General features: G+C 41.4%; 1 protein-coding gene and 1 long non-coding RNA gene across 10 annotated transcripts in view; one reads left to right on the plus strand and one right to left on the minus strand.

Moving 5' to 3' along the window:
• The window catches only part of cald1a (caldesmon 1a), a 59,378-nt gene that overhangs the window by 13,833 nt on the left and 30,114 nt on the right, over positions 1 to 15,431 (minus strand). For 6 of the 9 annotated variants that reach the window (XR_008826441.1, XM_056367358.1, XM_056367361.1 and 3 more), the window contains exons 3-8: positions 7,062 to 7,199; positions 5,079 to 5,523; positions 4,952 to 4,984; positions 4,641 to 4,859; positions 3,104 to 3,216; positions 1,310 to 1,577 (exon numbers count right to left, since the gene is read on the minus strand). Coding sequence is in view for 8 of the 9 variants with exons in the window: in XM_056367358.1 (XP_056223333.1) it covers positions 1,310 to 1,577; positions 3,104 to 3,216; positions 4,641 to 4,859; positions 4,952 to 4,984; positions 5,079 to 5,523; positions 7,062 to 7,199 (1,216 nt within the window). In the remaining variant the exon portion in view is untranslated. The remainder of the gene's footprint in view (positions 1 to 1,309; positions 1,578 to 3,103; positions 3,217 to 4,640; positions 4,860 to 4,951; positions 4,985 to 5,078; positions 5,524 to 7,061; positions 7,200 to 15,431) is intronic. The other 3 variants (XM_056367364.1, XM_056367365.1, XM_056367366.1) reach the window with 2 other exon arrangements.
• LOC130163288 (uncharacterized) lies at positions 1,465 to 4,950 on the plus strand. Its single transcript, XR_008826443.1, has 3 exons — positions 1,465 to 1,602; positions 3,120 to 3,260; positions 4,853 to 4,950. It is a non-coding gene; the product is annotated as an uncharacterized LOC130163288 (long non-coding RNA).

Consider the following 15,431-nt stretch of genomic DNA (forward strand, 5'->3'; position numbering starts at 1 on the left):
AATTTGAACATATAACTGGAAGAAAAGATCAAAATAAATCAAGTCATTTATGCTAGGAAACCAGCTTCTTGACTTCTCGTTGCCGTGAGTTTTGACAGTCTGGTTATTTGTTGTCACCACATCTGAACCCGTGAATTAAAGTCCCTCAATGTGTGCGCACTAGGTTGCTAGGGATGTTCTAACAGTCTGTAGGGGCTAGTGTTAGCTTCTTTGCCGTGGTGTGCTGGGGAGGTGGCATTGGGACTTGTGGTGCCAACAAACTGGGCAAGCTGGTGAGGAAAGCCAGCTCTGTGGTGGTGATTGAACTGGACACTGTGGAGGCAGTGACAGAGAAGAGGATGAGAGGGAGGCTGAAGGCCATCATGGACAACCCCTCTCATCCTTTCTTTGCCAGGCCGAGGTGGCTCTGCAGACTCATCCAGCCACATGCCTCAAAGCGCTAAGGAGGCTGATTCATGCCAGCATCCATGAGACTCCACAATGCCACAGCTCCTAGATGCATCAGAACCATATACCACTCACATTTTAACTGTCGACAACACAGATCTATTTTATTATAGCTATTATTCTAGATTTATCTTATCTCATTTATTTATTTATTTATTTATGGTGTATAGGTATTTATGGAAATGTATTTCTTTGATGTTACTATATTCCCTTGTGCTGCTGTGTCAAATTGAATTTCCCCTGTGGGCGATCAGTTCGGGTAAATCTTATCATCTTATGAAAGAGAGCCAGCTAACATTAGCCAGACCCGCTTCTTTCTAATGTAGGATGGCCACAGCACTGAGTGTGTAGGAGCTGCCAATGACTCAGCAGATGCTGAAATAACATCAATAAAAAGTACTGTCTGGTGGGAATCAGTGCTTATAATAGCAAGTGTCTGGGTGGAAGATGGTTAGCTTAGCTTGTTAGCTTTCATTTTCTGAGTGACAGCACAGTGAAGTGTTGAATTGTGGTAAGGGTGCAGATGTCTCAAACCGCTAACGGCAGATAACCAGTGCTATGTCATGTTTCAGTCAGTTGCACATTACAGAAGTTGACATCATGTGTCATAGCTCTTAAATGCCAGTCAACTGCTGCCAAAGGAAACACACACACAGAGGCTTGGATGCTTTTTCCACAGATATATCCTTTAACTGTTGAAAAATGAAAATATGCACACTCGCAGCTCGTTGCAGCAATACAAATTCCTAAACAAAACCTGAGAAAAATTTCAAGAGCAGCACTGATCAAACCGTATCCATAAAATGACTCAAAAATGACAAAAAAAAAAAAAATCATCAAAACATGCCTCTCTTTTCCCTACCTCCTCTTTGGCTTTCCTCTCTGCCTCTTCCTGCTTCTTCTGCCTCTCTTCCTCCTCCAGCACCTTCCTTCTCTCCTCCCTCTTCCTCTTCAGCTCCTCCAGCTCGGCTTCGGCCTCCTGCTGCTTCTGCCTCATCCTCTCAAACTCCTCACTCTCTGCGTCGTCGCGGCGGCGTTTAAGCTCCTCCAGCTTGCGCTCTGCCTCTAGGCGGGCAGCGTCGTCCTGGTCGTCGCCCGCGGACACCTCGGGGGAACGCACACTGCCGCGACTGGGACAGATCCACAAAACCACAGGTCAGTGCACAGAAGCAGATCACAACAAAAACAAGCAGGGAACGAAGCTGGTTGACATACAGGTTAACACCAGACATTTGATACAAACTGAATATTTAAAGATGCACTTGAAGGATTTGGATGAGCAAACACACACAGACAATGCATGTGTTCCCATACAAATACCAACAATCACCATTGCAAAGATAAGGTTACAGCTCAGCTGAAGTCTCATTCGGTGCTTCAAGCTGGGGATTTACTTTAGGTGATGCAAGTCAAAAACACACACTACTCTGCCACGGCTGAATGCTGAACAAAAACAGCTTGTTTGCTTGAAAATCCTAGTCACGCTATTCAGTTATTTTGCAGATGCCTTAGCCAATACCCGGGAGACAAACAATAAATGTCAGTCAGTAATATCAGTCTGACATTGCAGGCTGCAAGAAGTCCCTGTCTGATTGCATTGCCCCAGTTCAGCATATGCAAAGACTGAGGAGTGTTGAAACAAATATGAAGACTCCTACATGATTTTTAAAATAAGATACAGTCTGCAGTAGTATAATTCAGTAAATTTAGCATCCTTTAAAATGTAATACATTTGTTTTTTCATATTAGGTGAAATCATAGCGAGACTTTTTTAATCACTTGAATATGTCTTTCCTTTGCACTTCTGGGCATCTTTTTTGGAAAGTAACCGTGATCTTTGTTAGCTAACTTGATCTTTTCAGCTGACCTTTGTGTAAAGAATATTAGGTTACTGCAGTGTTTTTCCACAACTGGTTGAGAGTAGAGTGGCACTGCTATATCAGCTTACTGCTGAAATCAGCTTTATAAAGCAATATCACTATTTATCTATTCTCTACTATTTTTTACGGCCAGTATTGGGGTGATTGAATAATTGGGATTTCTGTGTGTCACTTGTGACTGTTAAATTAGTTTCAAAATTTCAGAATAAATATGGTAGGTATTAGAACTGAGACGATAAGAATGGATTGACAGCAAAATTATTGGCAGATATTTTGATTATCAATTAATCATTTCAATCATTTTTCAAGCTAAACAATATAATAATAATAATAATGAAAATAAAAAAGCCAAAGTAAACAGCAGATTAATTGATAATGAAAATAACATTGGTTACAGCCCTAGTGGGTATGTTTGATGTCTTGAAATTCAAGGACCCCTGTATAATTAATATCAGCCAACTGGGAAAATAATGAAAAATGCAGGAGACTAAATATTGGATATTTGTTTTGGCCTAAAACATTGATATTGGTGGTAGTGATTCTGTATGAGAGAAAGACATAATTTGGATATTTGCCCACTACTACAAAGACTAATGACATTATTTTGATTTTCCAAACATTTTCTTTACTAAATGGCAGCAAATTGTCACATGAATCATAGAAATTTGGTTTTGGGGAAAACAGAGTTCCTTGAATAGTTCATAAGACTATTGTCAACTTTGGCCTGAGAGTGAGAACCAGGCAGTGACTTTGCTTGTGTTGTTGTGTCTGTGTACCTGACGGTCCTCTCAGGTTTCCTGTGTTGTTTGGGAGCCGCTTCCTCATGAAACCCTCCGTTCTGCTTCCTCTGCTCCTCCCTCTCCTCCCTGGCCCCGCCTCTCTCATCCACCTGCACAGAAACAACCGCCCGGACAGTGAGCAAACATGCAATTGGTGGGTAGGCTGAATGGACGGGATCGAGTATGTGACATCACGAGATGTCACATGAGAAAGAGAGCAAACCCAAAACAAAATAACACAGAACATCACATCAAACAGTGTCCACTCAAGAATTACTGCTGACAGAGGATTATCTAACATGTGATCAACCTGGGAGTGTCTCCAGCTGTGTATTTTCTACTTCTCACTGTTAACATCATCAAAAACATAATTTAAGTTTTACAAATTATTATTATTATGCGTGTCAAACTTAAAAAAACCCATTATGCACCTTTAGCACAGATCATATGCATGTCTTGCTGATGATGCTGTCTATGCATTTTTAATATTGCATAGGTTGATTTTGGTGGACCTTTTAAGCACACATGCTTTTATTAAAACACGTTGGCTCAAAAACTGAGAAACATATTCACTATTATTACTGAGGTAATAACTGATAAGAAATGTCTGTATCTTAACAGAGAAAGTGCTATGGAGCATGAATTGTTTTTGAGCACTGTTGTTTACACCATCAAGGGCATAGTGAAACTGTGAACAGCTCTGGTCAGGTCTGACACACCCACACTAGTACAAATGAAAACGTTTAGTCCATAAGGGTCCTTACTTTATGTAAGAGGACACTCACCACACAAGAATTCAGGTGGAAAGTGCTCACTTGAGTAGTTAAAACTGTTCAGATGCTTGTTTGGAGTTTAAAAACAATGACCTACTGCATATATAAAAAAGTGTACTGATGAAAACAAGTCAGCCATCAGCCCACTGACTATAAATTTTGCATTTCCAAAGCAATTAATCCTCAGTTCACCGCCTACTTCTTTTTCTTTATAATAATATATAAAATGTATATCGAGTATGGTCTAAAACATTTGATTGTAAGCGTCCACATGATATGATGGCTCAGTGATCTCCCCATTATGTCCCCTTGCAGTAAAGATACTGATCGTATTAAATCAAACTATGTTTCTCTGCTATAGTCAGTTTTTGGAGTGGAGTCAGTTTAATGTGAAGTGTTGCTGCTCTCATAGCTGAGTTGGAAAACGTGCAGAAAAATAAAACACTGTGACCACTCTGTGGAGCATAGCATTAACCTTATTAAAAAATCAGAGCACATTGCTACAACCACACCTCATAAAATGTTGGCTCAGTTACCACCAGTTTGCAAATGGTGCAAACCACACTGTGACGACACAAGGTGTCTGGGTAATTTCAGCGTCTGGCTCCGGCATAAATCACGAACTCAACAAGATAGCCTTATTAAGAGAAATTTTTGTGGGTTAGTTTTTACATATCTCATCAAGACAGTGAAGTTACCCAGAGAGATTTTCTGTGCTGTGCATTACACCTCTACTGAAATTCTTACCACATGAATGATACCTCATAATCCTCTGAGTGCAGTATCTCAGATACTTCATTGTCCTCTTCATTTATGAGTGTCATAGGCTTGTTCTCTGATGAATTATCTACATTATCATCCTCAGGTATCTCTTCAGCCTCCCCTGATTCTACTGCATACTCCTCAGCCTCTGAATTTGCTGACTTGGCCTGATTTGAACTTTCACTGACTACTGAATGTGTTTCTTCTTCAGCAAGCTCCTACGGAAAAGGATTACAGCGGTTCTTTGAAGTAGAGACCAGGGATCAGCTCAACAATGTGCATCACAAAGTCAATAAATCAATGACCATACCTTGTTTTGAGTTTTAGGCTCTTCAGTTGATTCCTACAAAAACAAGCATCACATTCGCAGGGTCTGTGAGCTCCAAAAACACAACAAACTGCTAAAGTAAATGGACAATAATGAACAGATGACTCACCTCTTCTCTCAAGTAAGACCTTCTTGGTTTGTCCTCTTCCACTTCCACTTTCTGCTCCTCCTCCTCCTCCTCCTCCTCATCTACACCCTCCTCTGCTTCCTCTCCACCGTCAGGAGCAGCCTCCTCTTCCTCTCTCGGCTCCTCTCGCTCCGTCTCCTCTCTCCTTGAGCTGTACGTGAATGTCTTCTCCTCTTCTTCCTCATTATCACGGTAACGACCCCTACGCCAGGAGGAGGGCCTCTCCTCTTCCTCGTTGTTTTTCTCCGTGGCGATGCTGCCGTTGTCCTCTGTCGCGGTGGGGTCTGGCTGGCTCTGTCTCTCCAGTGCCTCTTTCATGCGTCTTTGCCGTCTCTCCTCGCGTTTGGCCATGCGGTCCAGCAGGGCTTGGTCATCTTCGTCTCCAACGCCTCCATAAGAGCTGCTCACAGACACTGTCTCTGTCACACTAGGAGGAGAGAGAGGAGACAAACATTTCACTGTGTGGTAATGAGGAGGAAGCGTTGAGGTCAGAGCAACAGACGTCAGCTGTTAAAGTAGATGCATAATATTATCTCCTGTTACCCTTAAGATGCCCTTGGGCAAGGCCCCTAACCTCCAACTGTTTCATAGTTGTTTACAGGCAAATAGCAGAGATATGAATGATTGAGCATATGCACAGTGCTTTGAAAAGATAAAAGCAGATGCCCAGAAAAGTTTCTTGAAATTCTTGTGAAGTTCTCTTGGATTCCAGGTCTGTATCTATACACTCACTCAGATGGCAGCTATCTATCAACTTTGATGTAAATAAACAAAATGTAGTGGACAAACTGTTCAACTGACTGACTCAAACTCAAATTCTGACCTAAAAGTCTGGCAAACATTATCCTTGTATCTACACAATCAACAATGGCTAGTCAGCGCTAGATCCTGCCTCAGCATCCTCCTGCACAATCCCCTTGTTGTTCGAGCGGCCCAGGATGTATCTCTGAGCTCATAGACGGGAAACATTCATGACCACAAAGCATCATCTGTGTTGGTAGATGTCAGAGCAACCCACCACCACTTCCACTGTTGCCAAGACGATTGATCTCATAGTCTCAAAATGCATAGAGATGGATATTTAGCTCCTTTGTTCCTATGGCAGTTTCTCTGATGGATAGCCATGAGATAATACATGGTCGTCATAATGACAGCAGGGACTTTCATTTGTAAATGCATTTCATCAAGCAAAAAAAATGTTTGATCATTCAACACCTTCAACACAACATTATAATAACTGGACACAGATCTGTCAAGCTTTGTATTTCTCCACGCTAATGCCATGTTCATGGGACAGCAGTAAGAGCGATACTCAGCATCTAGAGTTAAGTGGGGTGTGTTTTGTGTTTTTCTTTTACCTCTCCAAGTGTAAGTGTTTGTCTGCTCTAGCAATTGTTAGCATGTCTGGCTAAGTAGCTTACTATATACAGTAGTAACCAAGTGCTACCAGCCAACTTTACCCATGATAGCATAACATTTGCCAAACACATCAGCTAGTCGTTGTTGTAAAAGCCTATTCTCTTATTCTCTTAACATTAAAAGTGCTTACATACTTTTTTTAAAAATCCGATCATGTATGTAAGATAAGCAGCTAAACGGGGTTACGAGCCAACAAAATAATAGTCTGATTTAGTCTTTTAGCACGTTGTCGTGTGTAGCCATTAAATGCATATTCAAGACCCTTTTTGCAGGGTTTTCCTTTTAGAATGAGTAAACCGGAAGCCAACAGCTAATAAAATTACACAGAAACTGTTGTCATTTTAGATGGAAAAATCAGCAGTTGTTAGCCAAAAATGAGAAAGCTGCTTCTGTCTACTTAATTTAAGGACACATTGTTTCAAAAATTATCCAGAATTGATGAGGTACAGGCCCTTTGACAGTAATAAAAAAAAAATCGGGAGCCAAGCAGTTGGCTGCTGACTACATATTTATCACAGACAGAGCTTGTGTTGCTACTGCGGTCACCTGTGGCTGTTGGTCATGACCAAACTGTCTGGCTGTCCGCTGGGCTCCTCGCTGTCCCTGCTCCTCAGCCTCTCCTGCCGTGCCCTGCGCCTCCTCTCGCGGGCCGCCTCTTCTTCATCATCATCATTTCTCGCCAACCTGAGGGAGACAAAAGAATAGAGAGACTGAGTCAGGAGACAAAGAGAGACATTTTCTTTTTTTTTCCCAACCTCTTCTTTCAACTTTTCATCTGCTTCTTCCCTTCCTCCATTTAGTTTCACAGTTAAAAACTTCAAAGTGAACGATTCTTTAAATTGGACTGTAATCACCACAGTGACCAAACCTGCTGGATTTGTCCAGAGTTTTTCCTTTTCTCCTATCAAGCTGACCTGTCAGCTGTGCAACAAGTAATACTTCTTATCATGGCAGCAGTTTTCACGAGCTGATAAAACTCAGTCTGGAGACACGGCTTGGCTGAGGATTAGAGAGAGGGAGAGAAACACTGTTTCTGGCCCACAGTTTATACTGGTCTGCGTTGTGTTGAAACAGATCAAACTGGGAAGGTGTGTGTGTATAAGTGTGTTTGTGTGCTGCAAAACAACCACAAAGTTTATATTTCTACAAGGAATTTAATATGACATAAAATCTAGAAATCACATTTATGTGATTGTGTTAAACTGGAGTTAAACAATCTCTTGTGTCAAAACTACTTAGCAGTATTTTCTGCTGACGTATGTGGAGCAAGCTCGTTTTAAAGATACTGCTTCTCCTTTTCATAAAACTGTAGAGCTCAGTTTTGCTGAGACACCCATTTCAACACAAGTTTTACCTCTGAAATATGAAGCTACAAAGGGTTAGCATGGTTTAGCACAAAGACTGGAACCAGGGGGAAACAGCTAGCTTCTTATGCTAACTTCTTATGCTAAGCTAAGCTAACCAGCTGCTGGCTGTAGGTGTATACTTAATGGACAGACCGAATTGTATCAATCTTCTCATGTAGGTCTCAGCAAGAAAGCAAAAAACAAAACAACAAACATATTTTCCAAAAGGTTGAACTATTCCTTAAAGAGACAAAAATATTCAGCAGAATTTTATACTATAAGACATGGAGGGAGCCTGGTTTTAAAGATGTCACCTCTTTAATGCTACTTCTTGTTTTAATAAAACTCTCACAATCTAAGAATGTTTGTAAATAATTAGCAGGAAATCACAACCATGAATATTTCAATAATGTTAAACATAGCTTCTGGTGGTGTCCCTTGAATTTTCTCTTCACCTTTGGTGGTTCATTTGTATTATTCCTATGCATGACTGATCAAGCATACAGTAGATAAAGCAAGGTCATGCCAGGTCTAAAAAAAAATCATGGGTTAACATCTGTTTTTTTGCATTAGATATTTCTTCTTTCTCCACTCACCATCTTGCCTTAACACAGCAAAATTCAAAGCAGTCATGCAGTGGATTATGCATGTCTCTAATAAATGCGGTGGATTATGTAGAGGGTGTGGCTGCGTGCAATAGTCAACACAACTCCATTGTTACCAATTTAGTTGGCTAGCGAGCTACTGTATATTTATGTGCTTAAATTTGATTAAACACAGCATGTTCAGGCCTTTCTCTGGGGCCGGTCCAAAGTCATTCTGGAAAAGGCATGAAATCTAGCTGAAGTAGAAGTAGACAGGTTGAGGGAAAGAGGCAACACTCAAAAAAGTTAAGTGTATTTGATACTGAACTACACATAAAAACATCATAAACTGAGGATGTCGGTGCCACCTGACACAGTTTACTTTCTCTTCTGAAGTATCAAATCAGTTTGTGAACTGCTGTGTATCTGGCCACCTGACATCTATGAACTCAGCTCCATGCTTGATCTGTGTTGCCCTGACTGACCTTTACACTCCCACTGCTACCCACATGCCTAGCTACCTAACATCACAGCGCAGCCTTTGAGGTCAGGCAGTGAAGCATGCTATTGCATGTTAATTGCAACATGTGTGGTTAGCCGAGCTAAAGCAGCTTGGGTTTATGTGAGGTTTTACAGCTTGTGAACAACAGTTTTCTTCTTCCTTTACTTCCCCTACGCCGTTCCCCTCCATTTCCCTCTTTCTCTCAGATGAAAAATGTTGTCATAACAGAACAGATGAATCTGTTAACGCCCAAGCTGGACCTATGGGACGATGACATCAGTGACGTCAGGCAATGCTTTACACATGTGCATGAGTATGTGCTTAGCTCAGTTAATTCTGAATCTCTGAGCATTCAAAACTGGTCAGATCCAGATGGAAGCCAGACCCTTTTCAGCTTTAAAGCTAGCATGTATGACGTTTACTAAATGCCAGCCGCTGTTACCATGGTGATATATATGCTAAAATGTAGCACGACATTTAGCATTATATATCTGAAACTACCTACAGTATCTACAGTTTGCTAATATTAGCTAACGTGAGCCAGTTAAACCAATCAAAAATGTAGCCAAAAACCCGCTGTGTGTTACAGAACTGGGCAAGTGTGTGTTTTACTGCTTATTCAACTTTTTATTAGTAACAGGAAGAATGTTTTATTTCTTCTTTCAGAAAGTTAGATAGTCTCGTGTTAAATAAATAGTTTTCTTCATAAATCTTTGTTTTCAGTTTTATTCATATTCCATCACCTTCAATTGAGCTCCCCTGCAGTAGAAAGAACATTAACCCTTATTTAAAATGTCAGAGTGATATGTTGTTTCTGCAAGCAAAAAAAAAAAAAAAAAGTTGCGAAAGAACTGCCTTAAATCCCAAAGGACTGCACTGTCCCAGAAACAGCACCAAATGTCATGAGAAAGAGAAAACGACAACTGCTAAAAATGGAACAAAAGAGTCCTTGGTGGTGGTGACGATGACAATCTCAGGGTTAAAGATTCCTCAGTAGGAGAGAAGAACAAACTCCTAAAAGCTGAATTAGCATTCCTGTCAATCACAGTCTTGGCTAGCGACGCATACACAACCAAAGCCCTGATTTAATATCCCTCTCCTTACCTAGGCCCCAAACTCTATCAGCATACTGACACAGAAATATGGGGAGAGGTGGACGGGGGTAGGATGGGTGAAGGAAAAAAGGAGAGGAACAGAAAGAGCAAATGAAATGGAGAGTGAGAATAAAGAGGAGAAGTGGGAAATGAAAGACGGGAAAGGAAAGGGCGTGCACGATAATGGAAAAAGGAGTAATCTGCAGATTTTATCACAGACGACATGTTTTCCTGTACAGAATGATGTGTAGCCACAGTTACAAACTGCAGGTATGCGTCTGCCTGTAAATAGCATGCAGCAGATGCTCTTTTCGTGGGTGGCCAAATACAGTAAACTACACACTGCTGACTGACAGCTAATATGGATCCTACACACTTAGTTTTACATGTGGCAGCTGACGCAGCTGAAAAGGAAATTAAAAGTTTTGTTACACATGCGCATAAATTCATAATTTTCTTGAATGTCTCACATGGTGCACAGCACAGAAAAGCTGATTTAAGCAGGATTCTTCATTCACAAAGCAAATGTCTGCGTGGATAGCACAGGCACACAAAACATCGCCATCAGTGAGCCTATTAGGGAGAAATATGTCCAAATATTTTCTTTACAGCAAAATATCTCAGAAATGTCAGTGAAAACAATTTGGGAAAAGCCCATGAGAAAAGACTTCTTCACCCCTCCTCAGTAAGCGAGGGAATAGAGGGAATGAAGGGAGAAAAAGTAAAAAAGAGGGAAGATGGAAAGAGAGAGAGAGAGGAAAAACTGCTGTGAACAGAGGAGAGGGGAGACCAGAGAAGGAAGGGATGAAGGGAGAGGGAAAGAGGGTGGGGGCCTGCGCTGTCAGAAATGCTGACCCATTCCCACGCTGGCCTCTCTGGACTATTTCCCTTCCTACTGCCGACCCAAAGAACCACATCGTACCCCGTCTGTCTCTCCTCCCCACCCTGCTCTCTGCTGGGCTGGCTCCAAGAATGCACAATGTTAACTGTGACAGAATTCCCCTAGACTGCATATATTCTCACTCACAGATGAATTGGGCAGTATGGCATGCATATTAAAAATAAATCTCAAATTCACAACTGTATGAGTAAAATCAGTAAAATCTTTCAACAATAGCTGGAATCATATCCAAGCTGATGTGCTAAGTGTGAGGTTGGCATACCTGGATCAACCTCTCCCTCCCTTTTCTCTATCTCTCTCTATCCGTATCTCTATCTTCCTGTCAGAACCGAGAGGTTTACGATGCAGGACCGGGTCATGTTTGGAAAGTCCATTCATCCAGGGTGGGGATTGTTTAGCATGGCTCATTCACGGAGGATGGGTGTTATTTCCTCAGCCCTTCCTGGTCTCTCAGGCGGAGGGGCCAGCAGAGATGCAGGGAATGATGAAGAGAAAGAGGAGGAAGAGGAGTATGGTGTGTGTGTGTGTGTGTGTGTGTGTGTTAGTGTGTGGGAGAAGAGATGAAACTGAGAAGGACATTTTGGGAAGACAGGAGACAGACAGTGAGGAAAAAGAGGAGAGGGATATGGAGAATGAGTGGATGAAGAGTAAGTGGAAGAAGAAGATCAAAACAGAAGGAGCAGGGAAAAGGTTACAAGAAGGAAAAGGTAAAAATAGGAAAGGAAAGTAAGAGGAGAAAGAACAGGAGCAGGGTTAGAAGAATGAAGGTTTGAAAATAGTGGGAGAACATAAAGAAAAGGACGAGGCAGAGGAGCGTTGAAGAAGAAAGACAGGGATCCCCAGGGGAGAAGGAGGAGGAGAGGGAAGATGGGATGCATAAAGAATGAGAGAAGATGGTATATGACAGAAGAAAACAGGCAGAAATCAAAAATAAACACTTCCTAAAAGAGACATCAAAGAAGAAATGCGAATCAAAGCCTTAATATTAAAGGAATAATTCAAAATTTTGGGAAATATGCTCATTCGCTTTCTTGCAGAGTGGTAGATGAGAAGGCTGATGCCGCTCTCATTTCTGTATGATAAACATGAAGCTACAGTCAGTCAGTTCTTAACTCAGCACAAAGACTGTGAACAGAGGGGAAAAGCTAGCCTGTCTTGTTTGTTTACCAGTACAAAAAGTGTAATAAACAACAAGTTGAATCAAAGTGGTATGAAAGTTCTCATCTAATAACCACCACAGTGCTTGTACAGAATACACTATAGTATGGGACAATGAACTGCTCAGCTCCAGCTGCATTCAGCAGGCTATGTGTAATATCACTGTTACAAAACACTATCTTTAACTGTAGCAAATAGCCTTTGATCACTGAATTGACTGGGAAAATTCCACATCCTTGTGCTCTCTTTGGAAAAAAAGTATGAAAAAAAAAAGCAGTCGGGACATTCCTGTGTCTGTGTTCAAGTGAACAGAAATGGACTATAACATTGATCAACAGCATGGATAGGGGAATTGAAGAACACAAGTGTGAGAAAACTTAGCAGAGCAGAAAATTGTGTGTCTGTGTGTTTCTTTACCGAGTAAACTAGAAGGGTATTGAGGCCCACTGTGCACCTCTATGTCAATAATAATTTTCTTACAACTATAACTGAGGCTAATGTAAGACAGAGCAGTGAAGATTTGAATGTTCTCCCTCTAAACACACACACACACACACACACACACACACACACACACACACACACACACACACACTTGAATGGAGCTTGTCAAGCCTTCATCACCTGATGCTGATCCAGACACACATGAACACTAAAGCGAACACCCACATGCTTAACTGCATGAATGTGCTCATCCTAACCCCTATGCACATGCATAGCACAGAAAGGCATAAGCACAACTGCACAGACTACAACACACGCACGCACGCACGCTCACACACACGCTCACACACACACACACACACACACACACACACACACACACACACACACACACACACACACACACACACACACACACACACACACACACACACACACACACACACACACACACACACACACACACACACACACACACACACACACACACACACACACACACACACACACACACACACACACACACACACACACACACACACACACACACACACACACACACACACACACACACACACACACACACACACACACACACACACACACACACACACACACACACACACACACACACACACACACACACACACACACACACACACACACACACACACACACACACACACACACACACACACACACACACACACACACACACACACACACACACACACACACACACACACACACACACACACACACACACACACACACACACACACACACACACACACACACCACACACACACACACACAACACACACACACACACACACACACACACAGACAACCTCAGTGTCCCAGCATGTAGGAAACAGCTCATGGAGACCTGGCCAGTAAACACTTATAATAGCCAGGAATTTGGCATTCCTACAGCCGTTATTATATGGCCCCACTCTCTCCCCGCGCTCTCCATCTTCTCACAGTGTGCTCAGTGATGGTTGAATGGAAGCAGGCCAATGAGACAACATGTGGTTTCGACTAGTCTGACCAAGAGGGGCATGTAAATATTGATTGTTTCAATATATTGGCAGAAATGGAAACAATGTAGAGATGTAATCTTTTATCAATAACAGGAGCAGCGCGTCGCCTGCCAGCTGACATTATTGCTGCTTGGAACCAAATAAACAGTCATGGACAAACTCCTGCCGAGCTGAAAACGTAAATGTGGTAGAGGCTTACAGCTCTTACTCTTTTTCACTCTCTTTCACTTCATTCCTCTTTTATTCAGTCAGTCAGTCTTCCTCTCTTGTGTCCGTCAGTCCTCTTAGTCTACTTTTTTCTGCCAAATTCCATCTTCTCTGTGTAACGTAAACACTCCAAAACTGCATAAATAATTCTAGCCGTGGGGGGTTTATGGGGTTTGTATGCCATGAAATGTAACAACGGCATTAACCTTCACTTCAATCAAGCTATTTAGAGTGCATCTGGGGAAATGAGGCATAAAAGTCAAAAAGAGGTAAAACCTAAAGGATGCCAAGTAGGAGAATATTGTGTAACTGTTACAGAAAGTGAGAATGTACAGGATCTTGCCTTTAAATGATTAGCTATGGAAGTAGCAACTGGTTATGTGTATAAGTAGGTTGGTCATATTTTGTTTACCAAACTTCCAGAAAGTATTGGTCTAACCCATACTCTATACTCTAAGGACATATCAGCTGATATTAGTTTGTTATTATAAAAACAAACCATAAACACTTTCTAAAAGAAATGCTTAAATTTGGTTCATTAATTTGTGAAAGGTGTTGCTCATAGTGACAGACCAACAGAGAATTTGAACCTGTTCTGCTGAAACCCTCAGCTCTTCGCAGCATTTCTTTTTTAGCTCGCTGTTTTGGTTTGTTGACTCACAAACGCTGCTTTCACCAACCTCGTTTTCAGCCACACCAGGGGCTGTTTTCAGCTAAAAAGCTCTGATAAACCAACTGCACTCTCTCTGCTTGGTACCAAACAACAGGCAGACGAAGTTAGCGACTAGCTGGAGGACATCGCATAGTTTTACAAGCTAAAGAGCCAGATATTTTCTCTAGAGTTGGTGGGGACCAAAACAGAACTAAAGGGAGAGTGAATATTGGATTATTGGATGTCCCATGAAACTACTCCAAATGAAAGATAATGATATATATATATATATATATATATATAAACATACACACATATAGATGTATTGGTCGGACTCTATTCACAATCTCTCACTCTATCTATCATTCTTAGCTGAAGTTCAGTTTGTGAGTACAAAGGAAAAATTCTGGAAATAGATGTGTAATTAACATCATCCATACAGCACACAAGCTGACAGCCACTTTATTTTCAATGTGTGGAAAAAAAACTTAACTCTGAATGTGAATGTCCATTATTGTAGACATTTTCCTTCATGCAAGAGATGTTGTTTTACCTTGAGCAAAGGGCTATGTTCATCACTAAGGTAAATGCAACTCACGTATTCTTTGTGTCATAAAAAAGAATTATCAGAGAGAAACATCTATGTATTCAGCAGTGGTCAGACCTATGTCGGCTTGTTTTTCATCAGTGATGGAGTAACTGGCTCTAATAAAGCACTTCTCACAGATACATCAAAAAAGTAAGTGACCTTGGCTAGTATCTGCATCCACATCAACCTCATCCTTAATTGCACTGGCTACAGTACAGATGAAGAAACTTTTGTGAAAAGGCCCTATAAAATGCCTCCTTGGCAAGCTATGTATCAACCTCCCACAATAAACCCCCCCTTTTTACTATTTTTGATTACTGCACTTGGCATGTTACCACTCAATCAATTTACTGAAATGAACTTAAGTTTAATCAATTTCTTCCACTGAATCAAAGG

Source organism: Seriola aureovittata, chromosome 22, assembly GCF_021018895.1.
Source record: "Seriola aureovittata isolate HTS-2021-v1 ecotype China chromosome 22, ASM2101889v1, whole genome shotgun sequence".
Taxonomy (NCBI): domain Eukaryota; kingdom Metazoa; phylum Chordata; class Actinopteri; order Carangiformes; family Carangidae; genus Seriola; species Seriola aureovittata.